The 14216-nt window shown below is 41.3% G+C and overlaps 1 protein-coding gene across 6 annotated transcripts in view; it reads left to right on the top strand.

The window, feature by feature from the left end:
• LOC110978088 (uncharacterized) overlaps positions 1 to 14216 on the top strand; it is a 67478-nt gene that overhangs the window by 16997 nt on the left and 36265 nt on the right. The window contains exons 1-3 of one of the 6 annotated variants that reach the window (XM_022232776.2): positions 4772 to 5543; positions 5861 to 5959; positions 9011 to 9117. The exons of 3 other annotated variants lie outside the window; for them this stretch is intronic. In XM_022232776.2, the coding sequence (XP_022088468.2) occupies positions 5437 to 5543; positions 5861 to 5959; positions 9011 to 9117 (313 nt within the window). In that variant the 5' untranslated portion in view covers positions 4772 to 5436. Of the gene's footprint in view, positions 1 to 4771; positions 5544 to 5860; positions 5960 to 9010; positions 9118 to 9445; positions 10174 to 10480; positions 10577 to 10896; positions 11007 to 11521; positions 12011 to 12499; positions 12590 to 14216 lie in introns of those variants that run through there. 2 more of the 6 variants (XM_022232775.2, XM_022232778.2) reach the window with 2 other exon arrangements.

The raw sequence follows: 14216 nt of genomic DNA, 5'->3' as shown, positions 1-14216 counted from the left end.
TATTCATTCCGTTCAGGTTTCAGTCATAACATTGACTACATGCAGTGTCACACTTAACATTCAAACTTTGGCAAACGCAATGGAAACGCAAACATGGCCGTTGTTCCGATTTGCCTGGTATTGTCTTCTGTACAGATCAGGGGCGCGGTCAGTGTATCAATATGGATACTATCAATTAGAAAGATATACAGGGTATGGCAATACGCCGCACGTATTGAACAGTGAAGTGGGCAAAGCGATGACGGCGGCCACATTGAAATCTGAACTAACTGTAGGCTCTAAGCGTTCACCGAAGGAAGTCGATTCGCATCGAGAGAAAACTTGAACCCGTTTTTGTGTTGTACCGCTTATGACATCGGTACCCGCAAACCGTGCAGCTATGCTGTACCCTTTTTTTATTGACCCTGCGAGCGGCGATGTGACGTGAGTGAAGTCTCATTCCCAGGTTTGGATTCCTGTGCGCGCGTTTTCTCTTCCTGAGCTCGGGTTTGCCAGTTCCGAAACATTGAAAAGTTCAATATAATGGGTTCAAGCGGGGTCACCCTGAACAAGGTGTATAGGCCTACATTCGAGTCGTGCTGTAATTCAAACTTCATATCCACACAGTTATTATTCAATTCACCTGATATTTTTGTAACATTGAAATGAAACCTGTCAATTGTGGGATTCATCTTCAAGTTTGGTCAAAGCTTGTACGAAAGGTATAGTGAAATCACAGTAAAATTTGCCTTCCTGGGGTGTTCATGTAAAATTTCAAAAGGAACTTCTCCATGAGTATCATCGATATCGAGGACGATAACTATTTTAACTTAACCTGGAAAATGACCACATTGATCCCAGCCGCTTGTATAACGATGGTCAGACGAAAATGAAAAGTACATGTTTGTCACTTAAAGTTACTTAAAGCGTTCACATTTGGATACAGTTCACTAGTTTGTTTAGAAGTCGCTCAATTTCGAGTGAACTAACTTTGGCAATCGACGCTAAAATGGGCTATGCCCTCCAGCGAGCGATGGCACAATCCATCCCCGCTGTTTTGCGAATTTCAGTGGGCGTCCCGGTCCTGCTACTAACGGGCTTGATTTGCGCAGCGACGGTTCTTTCCCTTGTACCAAACGTAGCCTACCTGTGCATCAACTATGTCACGTAAGTGAACTTCAAGTATGTTGAAGTTGAAAACCCACAACATAATGAGGAACATCTGTCGATCCTCGTTTGACATGTATTTATGTGTTTTAGTTTTGGATACGAAACACTGTCCTCAGCACAGGAATATGTGTCCAGCGCGGATCTTTGGACAGGGCAATCAGGGCATTCCACTGAAATCCAAGAGGCTAGATATAAAGTATTTGCAGGAAAGTTTTCACGTCCAGTATACACACTTCAAACTTTCAAACTGCTCCTTTAGAAAAAATGCCCGCACCAAGTGAACCCCGTCCCTGATTCTTCGAGTTTTTCGTTTGTTTGCTTGCAAACAAACGATGCTAGGCCTAAAGCAGAGGAAACACTGGGATTTTGCTTTTACTATATATGTTTGTATATTCTAAGATGTATTTTCTTCAACCTCATCTTTAAAGAGAGTTACACTGTCCCGTAGCAGGTGGTGGAGTGGACATAGAATGGACTTGGGAAAGTAGTAAGTAAATAAAAACAAGATGCCTCAGCGGCGTAACTGGTGTATGCGTTTCTCAGGGGGCACTTAGGGCTCTCATTTTTCTGGAGGGGAACTCCGTGGGTAAGTCGATCACGATTCGAACAATGACCATGGAGGACTATCAACGGATTTATTCCTTCTCTAATGTCTAAAGGAAAGGCACAAGGGGGAGCCCGACCCTGGAGCAGGTGGGGTCGTGCCCCCGCCCCTTATATAGTTTACATTACTGACCTTCTCAGCGCCCTGTAAGTGCAACGACGAAGAGCAACTTTTTTTTCTACGAATGCTCGTAAACCAGCGCCATTCCTTGTCCACTGCCAATGCGACACTCAACAGATATTTCAGGAATCGATCTCTTTGTCAAAAATGTGCCTCATCTCGAAAAACATTAAATGTGTATTTAAAAAAAAAACAATACGATCAAGGGGTGCATCATGATGGTGATATCAGGAAAAATTGGCGAGAGGAAGGGTTCCGTTCAACCCGCAGGGCGAACCCCAGCTTTCAAAGTATTGTCCAAAGTAGATTTTTGTTTTCACACGATTACTATTGTTCACACAAAATTGTGTTACATTTGTGCATACATGTATGTGAAACAAATCTTATGAAATGTCGGGCTGAATTGTAACCTAAGTAAGGGTGATAAGTAACTGCAACCCCCAAGACTGGGTTGACATGTTACTCCAGTGGTGTAGATTACAACTAATTTCTACTCCAAATTAACCCGAATAATAATAAGTTAAGACGAGCCCCGTTTTTGTGAACCGATAATGTGCTTGATGCGCCAACTAAACTAGGGGATTTACAATGCAGCATAACAAATAAGATGTACATTTTATGCACAATTCGAAGATAAGATGTGATCCGAGAAAACAAATTCCACTCGAAAACAAGTCATTCTTCATCTTTTGCCCACATTGTTCCATCGAAGATTTACAATTCTGACATTGACACAAGTCCAATTTTAAAGTTCATTTTAAAGCTCACCTGAAAAAGAAAAAAAATGGAAGAATCTCAATTTCGGGGCGACATTTTGTTCCTACAAGCTTTCAACAATTTTTCTTGTACTTTAAAAATGGGTTTAAACATTTAACTGACAAATACATAACGCACAATTCATGTATTTGTCGTTCAAATCCGTGATGCTGTGGGTTTATTAAAAACGTTTAGGCCTATTCGATATGATGAAACTCTTTCGGAAAAGTATGAAGTGCGTAATGTGCATACACTCAGACTCTAACAGCTCAGTGTATTTTGCTTGCAACACTCCACCAGGACACACATTGCCAGTCGATGGGTGTACATTTGCTGCCAGGGGTGGCAAGTCGGCCCACGTTCGAACGACTGCCTGATTGGTGAGCCCTCGAATGTGGATTCAAACTGCCGCCCTCTAGATCATCAGGTCCAATGTCCTATCCACCTCGAGCAGAAACCCCCCTCATCGGTTAAAAAGAGCCGCGTTGGTCGGGAGTGTTTATTTTGTTGGTAGCGATGCGACGTTTGTGAACCAGCGAACTTCAGTTCCTACCAAAGGAGCCTCCATTGCAAAGAAAATAGCGCCTTCTCTTGGTCCAGCTCGAGGCCCATTAATAGCTGGATGAAGAGGATTCGTCTCTTGTGACGTAAGACCAATTGGACAAGTGCCTTTTTATTGACATATCTCCGCTGCATCAACTTCGGGTTCCAAAGCAAGGTGTGCGTCGGTTTGCCATAAAAAGAAGGTAGCTCCAGGTTAATCGGTCTGGCCCGATTCGATCGCTCTCGCATGGCTCAATCCGATCTGATGAGGCCTGATGTGGATCAGATACGGATTGGAAGTGTGTATTTGCAGATCTGAAGTAGTCTTAGACGGAATACTAGCGCTAGGGGTTCGTGAGAAATATATACTCAGCCAACCAATGCGTGTATTTTAGAAGCAACTACCGTTACGAAGAACTACGTTTTTGTTTTAACCAAGGACATTCATTCATTCCATACTTACAGGAGTAAAGGTTTGTGCTTAGTCATTTGTTGTTGCTTTTTTTTCAATAGAATTTCACTGTTAGTAAGAAATAAAACAGTTTCCATTTTTTTCTGTTGGCATTTGAGAGTAATAAAATGCAATGGCCTCCTAGCCAGGGCAAGGGTGGGGGAGATAAATTTCCCTTTAGAGCTGAACCATGAACCCACGCAAGTCTGATTACCGACCCGTAGGCTATCATCGACTGTACGGGATTACATTCACCATCACTAATTAGCCAACCTTGGTATAGGCGGGGGGGGGGGCGTTGTGGCCTCGTAGACGGGACCGAACCCCCAACAGGGCCCCGCCACGCGTCATGCAAAACCCCACGGTCACGATGAACTCTCCATGACATTGATCCTTCGGCAGTCCAACATACGTACCATGTTCAACGGAAGACAATAGACGCTTTTGTGCGAACCATTAATTAGAGAGACTCCACACAGTGACTTAATATGGACTATATTCTGCCAGCGCATTGATAGCAATTTTGAATTAACTTCACTTTCATCAAAGCTGTTCATTATATTTACCCGTATTTCGTATATCTCGGTCTATGGAGCCATATCACTGGAATTTGCTTGAGGGTTGTAAAAATGGGAGTAAGTTTGTTTCGTTCGATGGGCTTAAATAATTACATTAAAGCCCCACACGTTGTTTATGACTCTATTAATCAATCATTTTTCTCACGCATGTGCTTGTTTTTAAGGGTTTGCATATCGTACGATACCACGCCATATCAGCTGACTGTACTCAAAAGTCTGTGTCTTTATTTCTTGTCTGTCCTGTGTTTTTGTCTCGTAGTTGTTCGTGTTGTGGTTCTTGTTATGTCTTTTGTCTTAAGGGCTGTTTTTACAATCCTTTGCTTATTCAATAGCTTCATGCTCTTTCTTATTTGTACTTTTTTTATTTGTATGGACTACTTTTCTTTTAAGTTCTAATGTTCTTTTTTTCATCAAGTACATGTATCTGGAGAAAAGTTATTTACATCCACTTTGCTAATTTCAATGTGCCAAGTTTCTTTAACTTCTGTTGTATTTTCTTAAGCTTAATATTCATTTTGTCAATTTCTATGTACCTTGTTCCCTTAATTATCAACGTATTCTTTTGGAAAAAGAGTATTGAATAAGGTTTTCTTGAATTGAATTGAAAAGGAGAACAGTGCGGAATTTGTCACATTTCAGGAATTTCCAGAATGTTATTGAAATGAAATTTGTTTCAAGGTTAAACCTTAAACCTTGTTGAGATAAAATTACCATGAAAAAATATGGAAAAGAATGAATTATGTTTTGTCGTGGACATACGAACGAAAGTTCTCCTTTTTCCTGTTAAACTTTATTTTCATTTTGTTTTATTAGTGAAATTCAGTGGACTTAATTCCTCATGTTTCCAAGAAACGTTAGGTCCTATAATGACATGTTTCTTGCATTCGTTTATCCAAATTTTAGCTTCAGTATTTTTAAGGGCTTAAAGTTGCGGGTTTCAGTCAAACCTTTTCTCCACTTTCCAAAAATTATGAAAATAGTGGTCGTCGGCAACTTGATTCGATACGCTGACCTGCAGGGGCGTGACGCAGCAGTAACATGATTGGTCGTAATTGGTCAATACCTTTTAGCACTCGCAGTTTTTAGTGTGTGGGGTGATATCGGGCCGGAATTCCTGTAGTCCAGGTGTGGGGCTGATAGCACGCGCAGGTTGGAATAGATACCGCCTCCGACTCGAATTGGAAGGCCACTCGTCGTTTGTGCGACGTACGATTGTGGAAGTTGGCCTCATCATCATGCGGCGATTGAGAGTATTCTACGGTTTTTTAGCTGTTTGCCTGAGCGTGTCGTCGAGTTCAGGTCTATCTCTTGGAGACGAGAACGCCTGTGAACACCGTGAAACGTAAGAATGGTGGTTTGAAATCATTCAATAGATCTAAACACATTACCAATTAACAGAAGTTTGAGGCTTGTAGCTGTTACAATCCCGAAAGTTTTCCGTAGAACTTTCAAAAATAGGCTGCACAGATGCTGAAGGTGAATGCATATCTACATAATTTTACACTATTCATGCTGATAAATTTGCTTATCCCTCTATAATAAAAAATAATAAAATAAAATTCTCTAACCATTTCCTGATGCCACAACACAGATAAAAACGTAGATAAATTATTATTTCTTTCTTAAGTAAGTACAGACTGTTGTTTTCATTGCTTTTAGGTTTGCAGAAAGTTTCTCTGCATCGAGAGCTTTGACCAGAAGCACTCCTTACAGAACATCGTGCGGTTTTTTAGGCTGGTCAAGATGTACGCGATATCGGTAAGTTATTTGAAACAAACTGAAACACCCCCGAACGAGTATAGGCGAGTGACAAAAGTGGTTACACAAATTTGTATAATTGACCCCCCACACCACATATTAAACATTAGCTTGCTGAGACTACAGGGCTTTGTATGTTGGGACCAGGCACTATGGGGGGGGGGTAACAGGTGCTTTGATTGTCTTACAATTGGCTGGAAAAATATAGAGGGAATATAGAGGGAAGATTTACGCCTATAGGTTTGTGTACAAATGTCACTGAACTGAGGAAATAAAACAGTCCTGTGAGTTTAGCTGGCTGGGAATCAATCGATAGGTTGTGTCTGGCGCTTTCAAATTGGGGGTTATTAACTACTCCCGGGTCTGTTGTGTCCTTTTTCAATGAGTTTACGTGTCCATTTTAATTGCCAACGGATTTATGAATTAGGGCCCAATCATTGGAATTAAAAATTACATGCCACCATATTCCGCTTTTCTATAGTTTTCTCAGTTACTTGCTTTAATTTATTTTGTCATTTCTGGTCTCTAAAAAGGTATGGGTTTACATGTACATGGCATATGTACAAAATGAAGACAAGTTAGTTTCTAGTGGTGACTGACTTATTTATTTTTGTGACAAAAAGGTCACACCCCTCTCGCATTTACGTAGTGCTTCATTTGAAATTTAAATGCTATGTCCCCTATAAAATTATCTTGAATAAAAAAAAAGACCTTCTGATTGGGTTGGCCCTGCCCCTCACGATCCGGCAGTGCTATGGTCGAGGGGATCGGGAGGTTAACACAAGGTGGGACTCCCCCCCCCAAAAAAAATAAAAGTGACCTTGCTTTCAAGTACTTCTTCCTTGCGCTCAGTGGCACGATCCAAACTTTTTTTCCATTGAAAAAGGAAAGAAAAAGAAAAGAGAAGAAAACAATAAAGTAAAATCTTCGAAAAGATCGCGTCCTCGTTACAGGTTGTGAAGTTCGGTTAGTGAGGAGTAATTTTCAGATGGATAATGAGGGGTTCATCTTTGTTTCTCTACCTTTTCACAGGCTTACCAAATCCTTTTCCCCAACCAAACAAGAGTAGACAAGAAAAATTATGGCCAAGACATTTGAACTTGCATGTCCATGTTTTTGTGGTTGACAAAATATGTTTTAATACTTTTTTTGAAAAGCCCCAAAATGGATGTCCCTTAAGAAAAGTACCTTTCTGTTATCTCTTCCTCTTTCTTTTGTGACGAAAGGTCACCGATTATAACTGTGGAATTATGTAAAATCTGACGAGCCTGTCCTTTTCAGCCGTCAGAGGCACAGTCTCCAGTTTGTCTCTTTATTGATTATTGCTAGCAGTGCGGCACCGAGTCAAGAGTACTTTCCTCTGAAATGGTACATTTTTAAGGATCCGGTTTTGAAATGATGTTTGCAATCAACGGCTGCCGGCGACCCAAGTTTTAGGGAATTTTCAAGATAATCGGGGAGGGGGAATATGTGACCTTGAGATCCTTTAAATGAAGCCACAAATGTCAACAAAGAAAATGGTACTGTTTGCATCATAAACGAGCTGCATCCCACATTGCTTAGAGCGGCCTTGAAGGAAGAAAACGTTTCCCGCTGGGCCTAAATAGCTGGTGCATCGGCACAGAATGATTTCACCTGTACTACAAACAATTATTGACCATTACCTATTGCAGCATTGTTTACGTCCGGCAGTTTGCTCGTGTCGTTATTTTAACGAGTGTAATTTAATGCATCTTTAAGATCCCTTGACAGTCGATGTTCACATTAAGTAAAACTATTATTCTGTATGCTATCTTCTGAATGTGTGAATATATCTATCAAGTAGTGGTTGGGCTATTGATGCCGCTGCCTTTTCGACTTCAGCATGGAGGGTAATGAGTTCTGATATAGCAGAAAATGAAAGAGAAGTTGGTCCTTTAAAACACCTTTTGCAGTCAAGCGTTATTTTTCAGAGAGCAAGCTGTGCACTAAGACATTTTTTGCAGGATCATGACTTTTGTGTTTCACAATGTATTCTTGTTGTAAAATGGAAGTTTCGTCCATTTTAGTGAAATGACAAAATTAAATAACCTATAAAAATGGAATGAGATACATTTGATGTGGGGAGATTTTAAACAGCATCGTCAATAAACCGGTTTTTCGAGTTATGGTCTATTAAAATTTTCGGCCGTTCCGAGTTTGCAGTTATAACCCATTTGCCGTACCGGTTTGCCTCGAACAGCGTCATCGTGTAATTGCTCATAGATCCGCCAGCCCTTTTTACATTCGTCTGCCTTGCTCCCCCCCCCATGCAATACAGGTTTAGACCACCGGGGAATAACATATCCATAAAACAACCTCCAAATGCAAACAACGACAAGACCAAAGGCACTGCTCAGCTCTGATAAGTTCAGCTGAAGAGCATCAGATATTCTGAAAAACTTAAAAAGGGAGATTCTATTTATCCCAAAGGAACCAATTGGACATTAAAACCCCAACGTCTTTTTTGTGACCGCAGAGAGTATACCATTTCCTCTTTTATTAAAGTTTCGGGGTTTTATATGCCAATCTTTGCAGCGAAATGTACATTGCAGTTTTTACAACCCTTCATAAATGGAAAGGACCAACTTCTTTTCCGGATTACATTTTGGAAAACGTATGCCATGGATTTTGTTTTCAAAGCACCATATCTCAAAATCCCACCCAGTGTATTCAATCAGCGTACGTTACGGCCTTGACATTTATATTTTCTTTCCCTCTTGTGCCATAAATATTTTAGGAAGATGACATCAATTTCTAGAATGGCGTCGTAGATCAAGATCCCAGTAATTTTAAAGTCCGCAAAATGTCTTCTTTTGACCCAGATTTCGCGGAAATCCTGTTAATAAAGGGAACACAATGTAGGGGGGACATCCCCAACGGGTAACACAAATCACTCCCCGCCTCTGATGTCAATAATTTGGTTGGGTTCAAAGTATCGTCCCAAAGGCTAAAACCCTGCTGGCTGTCATAAATAGTGGTTTTGCGAAGTGGTTTTTTTTTTCTTTAGTTCTTTGATCTTTTCTTCGACAGGACTACGTACTACACAGGATACACGCAGAACTATCGTTCGGCCGAGCGGTCAGTGGCAAGATGTTGCCCGGGTTGGACGTCCCTCGGAGATGATGACTGTCTGCGGCGTAAGTCGTCTTGTGCCCAAGTTCAAATTCCAATCACAGGAGTTTAATAGCACTCCGAATATTGACAGACTGTCGTGTTTAGCCCAGTGTGACTCTCTGCCTGCAAATAATTTCCTCCCACGGACTTGTAACTACGTTCAGTTTTTTGAGCACTGAACACTCGCTCGATACAGCCAACAAGAGTATCCCTGGTACTTTAAGACCAATGTTATTTCCGTTTTTGAAACGAGTTGGGTTTGTGTTATAGGTCGTACAGGAAAAGGAGGCCATTTTACGCCCACAGGCAAGAAAAGAATCAAGTTCTCATGTAACAGCCGTATAATAATAACGCGCAAGAGAAATTCGGCCCTGATTACTCGTTGACGTATCAATGCGCTTGATTTTCTTACATCATGCCGGTGGCTTTTGAGAAGTCCGTTGGTAATGTTGTTTGCGAAGTTAACTATGTCGTCGACATTAATTGTGTACAAATCCTGTGGTAACATTCTCCATTTTACCTATCCCAAAAGTGTGTGTAATTAACTAAGGATTTACACAACACCCTGAAAAGGTCACGGTTCAAAATTACCGTAGAATAGGATACAGGATGTCGCGTTACAAACATGCAAAAGTCTTAATGGCTCTTTTATTGCGACTTTCCTCTGCATTGGGCAACAATGAGAGCTTTGAGGGTTTTTCCTTCTTCCTCTTTTATTTTTTTCTTTCTCTCTCTTGTCCCTTTTCTTTCGTGTCCAAACCATCTGTCCCAATTTGTTTACGTCTCTTGTGTAATCATATGAGTGGATTATTCCCAGTGGCGCCCATTTCTTGTCCCGTACTTCAAAATAAAGAAAACTTTGATGCTTGTCGGGTCAGTGTACAAATCTTGGCGCGTCACGGCTGCTCGGTCTTATCGTTGAATGTTATTTCATTTTGCAAATCGATGGCCAAGGCCTACTTCACAGGAAATATGGCTCTATTCGGGGGATTGGTTGTCAGCCTTTTCTTCTGTTTTCCCTTGACGCCCTGCCGGGGTCTTACTCTGTCTGACAACAATGCATGTTTACGCCTGGAGATGTAAGTAGCAATAGCTTGACATCATCCTTCGTCTGAGGCCTATTGAATTGTTGTTTTATTATTCGATACAGTATTCAGTCTAGGCCTACATGTACCTTTGTTTTGCTGTTGTTTTTCAATAAATACTTTCAAAAACGAAGAAACGAACAATTCAAAAACCTCGAACGGTCCACACCAACCTTTTGTAGTTGAAGTTAAAGAAGTTGTTTGTTTTAGGGGTTAACAATCGAATCTTGCTTTTCGAAAGAGATGCCATCTCATGTATTTATTTAAACAGCCATTTCCATTGCACGTTTACCATTTTCAGATCCGCCGTGACATATAATGAAACATTCGCAGTTAGCGAAAGACAACCCTACCAGCGATGCAACAGGAAAGGACGAAGATGTCGCACCAAGTATCGGTGAGCGAAATCATCACTTAAATCTTTTTAAGAAGGAAGGTGTTCGGTCTTCCTAAAGATGATGTAACACGATCACGTAGGGAATTTTACGGTCCGAAATATTTTTGCAAACATTGTACGCTTAATTTAAAAATCAGTGCGCTAGATGAATAGACATGACATAAACTCGACAATTCCCGCGACAAAATAAATAAAATATGCATTTCAACCACGGTCTGGACAAGGCAATTTAAAATCACTCAAAACTGCCAAAGAACTGTATACACTCCTCGGTTGATTCAATTTTAGTTTTTTTGTTTTTTTTTAAATTTATTTCGTAGCACTATATACACCACCAGATACAGGCTGCAGTCAAAGCTGGTAAATGGAACAGTCGTTGAATGCTGTGAGGGATGGGAATATCAGACAACCACCGACGACTGTCTTCTGCGTAAGTCCGGTCACGCAAGATAAAGTTACAGGTTTAGCACTGAAGGATAAAGAAAAAAACATATCCACGTCGAGCAGACGTTTTATAGACTAGCAAGTACTTGAATATAAACTGTAATTTTCAAAGAGAAAACAGTGGTTCTTTCTTAGGCATTGGCAAATGCAAGCCTTTTGCTGGCTCTGTCTCCCTGATGAACTTGGAAATAAACCATGCCTTGTAATTGCAAGTCATTGAACCGGAACAAAGTCATTTCTTTTGATGGGAAGGACTTCCAACTGACAAACTATAGCGAGTCGTGAACTTAGCCACCGCACTTATTGTGTAGTGATATCAATGCGTCAAGTAAAAAATAGAACAAGTTTTCCTTTCCAAAAACCACATAAGAATTGAATTTAACATCTATCGTCAAGCTTTAACACCTGTACACTGGTTCATTTCGATTAGGGAAAAGAAAGCAACTTTCGATCTTAATTGCCTACTGTTTTTTATTTTCTTTTGTTGTCTTGGGAGAAACGGATGTGACGCTACATACCGGGAAGCAATAAAATGTTTTCCGTTGTTTGTCGTTCCACGACCAAAGTGATCATTTTGTTGGTCAATTTCAACCTTGCTGCTGAACTGAAATCTTTCGACCCGCAGTAATTTCAAGATTTCGTTCATCATTTGGAATCTTTTTATTCTGGTCCAGATTTCGGACATCTTTTCGTCGCGTAAGGCTTGTCATTAGAAGTTGTTTTAGGAGGCCGACCGGTCGGCGGAGTTCTATATTGCTGTCGTTAAATTCAAACCCGTAAACGGTGAACCTTTTTCGCGGGACGTTGTATCGTGAACTAGGCAACTTGTCACAAGCCGTGCATGTAGCAGTATATTCTAGTGATTTCGACGAAGGGACAGAGTGGGACCATGCTTGTCTTGCACACCTTCGCCTTGTATTGCTGTCTCCTGCCGGCTGCGTCTTTCGCCTTGACACGGCTCGATGACAACACCTGCACCCGCCAACAGACGTAAGTTAAGCTTGCCGTGCATGCATGTTGTACAGGAATATTTAACAAAGTTTTAAGGAAAATGGAATTGAGATTTATGAGAGAAAAAAAAACAAGTTTTAATGACCAAGTCTTCTTGTTGACAACAGACTTGGGATGCTATTTATTATGCTAAGACAGTGTCCTGAAAAAAATATATTTCGAAAGAGATTTCTGGTTAGCTCCATTTTCTCAAGCATATAAAATGTCATGATGTATATAGCTCTGCAGCTTTATAGTGTAGTTTTTAACTAGTGAAACGTAGCGAGTTGGAAAGATCCAGACATAGTGACCGATCCTTTCATTTCATTCTCTGCTTTAATCACTTGAATGTGGCTATTTCAGTTTTTTTCAATATTTTTAATTGAATGAGGCTTCCTAGATTTGAAATATTTAACTACTGTCAAGAGGATATCAGATTTTGAAAAAATAGTTTTGTTCATACCATAGGCCTGTCCTTTTTTCTTTCAGAGAAATTGTCATGTATCAAAGTCCCTATACTGTTTTCTTGAAGAAGTACTACACAAGACGATGTGGATGGGCCTACTGCAAAAGATACCGGTAGGCTGAGGGGCGGGTACCTGACCAATATGTTGGGGGATGTTGGGGCGCCACACATTTGGGTTTATAATGTGACCCTTTGTGGTTTCTATCAGGGTACAGGCTACATTTTGAGGGCTTTTACACTGTTGTGAAAGGAAAAGAAATTAAATTTACAACAAAAGCTTTAAAAATTACATTAAAACGTTTTGCCGGCTTCGGAGGGGGGGGGGTCGTAGCCTCCCGGGCCCCTCACTCCCAGGATCGATCAGTGTAATGGCTTTGGTACAGTTTAAGGGGCCGGAGTTACGTGATCCGTAGGCCTAGGCAGTGGTGTCTCAGAGACACAGCGACCAGTTTCACAACGCATTCATGTCAAAACCATCAGCTTTACCGATGTATGTGCCCGCAAGTTTAGAGCTATCTGAAAACGCACATTCAGTCTGAATCCGAATCTTTTGTCTAGAGCTAGGAATCCATTGGAAATTGGAAATCCATTGGAAATGCGTGGAGACGCGTAGACAATAGACCAAGCCGTAGCTCTGGAAGCCCGTTTCGGACACGGCCTCAGTCTGAATCTTTTGAAATAGTGTACGCATTTAGGGCCACACCCAACACGCAATTCGTGTGCGCATTTAGCACACTCCAACACGCAATTCGTAGGCTCCGGGTTTCTTGTTGGCCCTTAGCGTTGCAATGTGGCTGTGCCTATTGAATGGCCCAGCCCTGTGGAAAGGACAGTGGCGTACCTCCTTCCCCCCAAAGGTGGTTGTACTGTCTATAAATTGCTCGTGCTTTCTATCTCTCAAAACGTTTCAAATGAAATGAAAAAGATTGGAAACATTTATATCCTGAGAGGGGGCGTCAACTTCCCTTCCCCTCGCTGAATATGCCACTCAGGCCAGTAACTAGGCCTTTTCTTGGGAGGGGGTGCGAATCCTCAACACTGCAGACCAAGCATTGATCTTTTGTGTGTGTGTGTGTATTTTTTTTTTTAAACGGCACGATTCATGAGCGTACCCATTATTGTTTTAGAGGGGATTGACTGAGGCAATTTTTTTCCGAAAGTCTCGGGCCTGCCACTTGGGTACAACGACATTTAGCACCTTATTGTCACTCTGACTCCTCTCTTGAGGCATTTGAAGGAGGATACGGGACAGAGTGTACCTCCACCTTTGTGTCATCGGTCATTGTTTAATTGGAATCTTAGGAATTCTTTTCAGACATGGGGGGGGAATGTGATAGGTAGCAATAGTCTAGAGTGCGCATAGGGATTGGACATGCAGCGGAATACCCCTCCGTCTCGTATCTTGCTGGAGATATCGTTGGGGGTACTTGTGCTCGGAGTTGATTATATTAACATTTGTCACAAGCCAGCCTCATTAGACGTATAGGCCCAGTTTTTACTGTCCGATTTTACTGTGTGGACAGCATTAAGCGCATTCCAAACGATTCTATTTTTAAGCTTCGACTTGAGAAGCAATGGCGTAACCGTGTTCCCGACCGCCTGTTTTGTTTCTGTTTCTGTTTTTTATTGCACAACTGTCTGGATATGAACCATGTAATTTCCTAAGGGAAAATGGTTCTTGAGAGAAGACTAGTCTTCAAACCTCGTAGACCCCCCTCCCCCACCGTGAAGATGTTCGAA

The sequence above is a fragment of the Acanthaster planci genome, linkage group LG08 (genome assembly GCF_054643075.1).
Source record: "Acanthaster planci isolate LZ-2023a linkage group LG08, COTS_SCS, whole genome shotgun sequence".
Lineage (NCBI taxonomy): Eukaryota > Metazoa > Echinodermata > Asteroidea > Valvatida > Acanthasteridae > Acanthaster > Acanthaster planci.
Note: the sequence above shows the minus strand (reverse complement) of the source record. Positions and strands in the feature narration are given on the sequence as shown.